General features: G+C 54.1%; 1 protein-coding gene across 4 annotated transcripts in view; it reads right to left on the reverse strand.

Annotated features, from left to right (window-relative positions):
* The window catches only part of Evc (EvC ciliary complex subunit 1), a 51,709-nt gene extending 51,593 nt beyond the window's left edge, over positions 1–116 (reverse strand). For all 4 annotated transcript variants that reach the window (XM_048784160.1, XM_048784159.1, XM_048784158.1 and 1 more), the window contains exon 1: positions 72–116. In XM_048784160.1, the coding sequence (XP_048640117.1) occupies positions 72–101 (30 nt within the window). In that variant the 5' untranslated portion in view covers positions 102–116. The remainder of the gene's footprint in view (positions 1–71) is intronic.
* Positions 117–2,205: the final 2,089 nt, after the last annotated feature.

A 2,205-nucleotide genomic window follows, 5' to 3' on the forward strand; every position in this document is an offset into this window, starting at 1 on the left:
CCTTTAAACTGATAGACCGCTTAGATAAGCTAAGCATTTAATCTGATGATCTCATTAACTTTCCCACTAACCTTCCGTGAAGGGTGCTGTTCACTGCCCATCCTCTAGAGGAGGAAGCTCAAGGTCAGAGCAGTTCAGTAGCCTCAAGCAGACTGGACTTCAGCTCTTGCTCCTTCCTCTAAGGGCTGGCCTTCCTGGGGCCTCACAACCTACCACTACCCCAAATTTGCTACCCTGAAGTTCCCCGTTTCCTACGGCCTGTGCTTTTCTCTAAAGCAATGTGTAAACAGATTGCCACACCCTGGCCCCACTAGCTCTGAGACAGTGGGAGCTCTTCCATTTGCTGGGCATTTGCAGAGAACATGCAGTGTCTTTCTGGAGCAGGGATGAGCCTGCTGACGCCCAGGCTGGTTGGATCTCCAGGCTGTGTGGAGACACACAAGGCGATGCCATCGTCCTGCTCCTTCTGAATGCAGAGTGCCTGCTAGCAATCGTCCTGGGAGCCAGAGTGCAGCCAGGGGCACATGAGTGCTCCCAGATGTGTGCTTGTACCGGCTCCTACCTGGATTCCCCGTGAGAGGAGGGCTGGAGGTAATCCAGGGATCTGTTTCAACAGAGAGGGCTTCTGTGCTGAGCTTCTCGCCCTGGAGACCAGGCTCAACTCTCCAGTCTGTTTCATCATTTCCCTCTACCCTTCCAGGTGGGCAAGGTGGGAACTATTATCCAAATTCCTCATCTTTTTTACGGATGAAAAAACTTACAGCTAGAAAGGAGAGGTGACTTGCTCAAGGTGCAACTAAGGAGTGCAACACTCAACCCTGCGCCTGTCTGGCTTCAAGGCACACAGTCTCTGCTAGCTGCTTAAATGTTTCCTCAGAAGAATTTCCAAGGCTCCTGGGCACATCTGCAGGGACAATAACCCTGTGCTTTATGCTGGCTATTTCGTGGCATGCTCAGGCTTCAGTTTTCCAAATGTAAAGGCTGGTGCAGTGGCATGCATCTCTCTAGTCCCAGCTACTCAGTCCTCAGGAAGAGGGGCAGGTGGATGGCTGCATCCAGGGATTCAAAGTTAAGGTCAGCCCAGGCAACACAGCAGGACCCATCTAAAAAAAGGGAATCATGTAATGTTCATTGCACTTTACTTTACTACAAGGTTGTTTGAATATTAAAATGTCATTTTAAATGACTCGCTGCCATATAACATTGCTGCTCCAGCAGGATGCTTGGCATTTAGCCTTTGGCCTTGTCTCACTCTTGACACAGCCAGGTACCACCTAGGACAGCAAACCTACTGTGGGAATGTTGGCCTCTCTCTCTCTCAGATCCTTAACCCATCACCTTATCCGTGACAGGTCAAGAAGGCCTGTCCTTGGAGGTGTGTGTTTGGGAGGTGAAATGCCAGCCTCAGAGGCTGCCCAGCAAGAAAACTGGCAGGAGAGGAATTCTTTCCCCAGTGATCAGGCATGAGCTGTGCCCATAGGGGATGAGAAAGGAACAGGAAGCAGACAAACTGCACCCCACCCCCAATCCCCAGGGCAAAGCAAAGCCAAGCCTAGTCTCCACGTGTCCCCAAGAAGGGCTCAGAGGAGCTGCTCAAAGGCTTCCAGGCTCCAGACATGCTCTGCCCTCTTTCTGATTCTCCAGAGAGAGTCAGAAACTACCTGCCTCTCCCTGGGAATGTGCCCCCCTGGGCAGTTCCAGGGGCTAATCCAGTGAATACTGAACCCAACAGGAAGTGCGGGTCACCTTTTTTCTCTGCCTGCTCCCTGCCAGCTCCTCTGATAGAGACATCGCAGGCTCTCTGAAAATGCCCTAACGCCTTTCGGTTTCCTAATAGGTGGGTGAGGGAAGCGTGGGGATCTAGTCCGGTGTCCAGGGATTTCCTAGAGGAGGTGAGGCTGAGCTGGGATCCAGAGAACCGGGTGGGCTTTAGTAGAGGACCCCTGGTAATCCCTGGAGTCGGAAGAGGGACCTGCTCTGATTTGGGTAGTATGGGACACCCGGCAGAGCGCGAGCAACCGGGGCGTGACCGCGCAGCGCTCAGCCTCACCAGCCTGGCTCCCTGGCTCCCTCCCACACCCCGGGCGCCTCCCGGCCCGCCAAGTCCAGATGCCCGTGTTTGTTCCAGAAAACTTTCCGCGGCGGCTCGCACTGAGCATGCTCGGCGGCGGGGCGGGCCTGGGGTCCGGAAGCCCAGCGACTCCG

The sequence above is a fragment of the Marmota marmota genome, unplaced genomic scaffold, assembly GCF_001458135.2.
Source record: "Marmota marmota marmota unplaced genomic scaffold, marMar, whole genome shotgun sequence".
Classification (NCBI taxonomy): domain Eukaryota; kingdom Metazoa; phylum Chordata; class Mammalia; order Rodentia; family Sciuridae; genus Marmota; species Marmota marmota.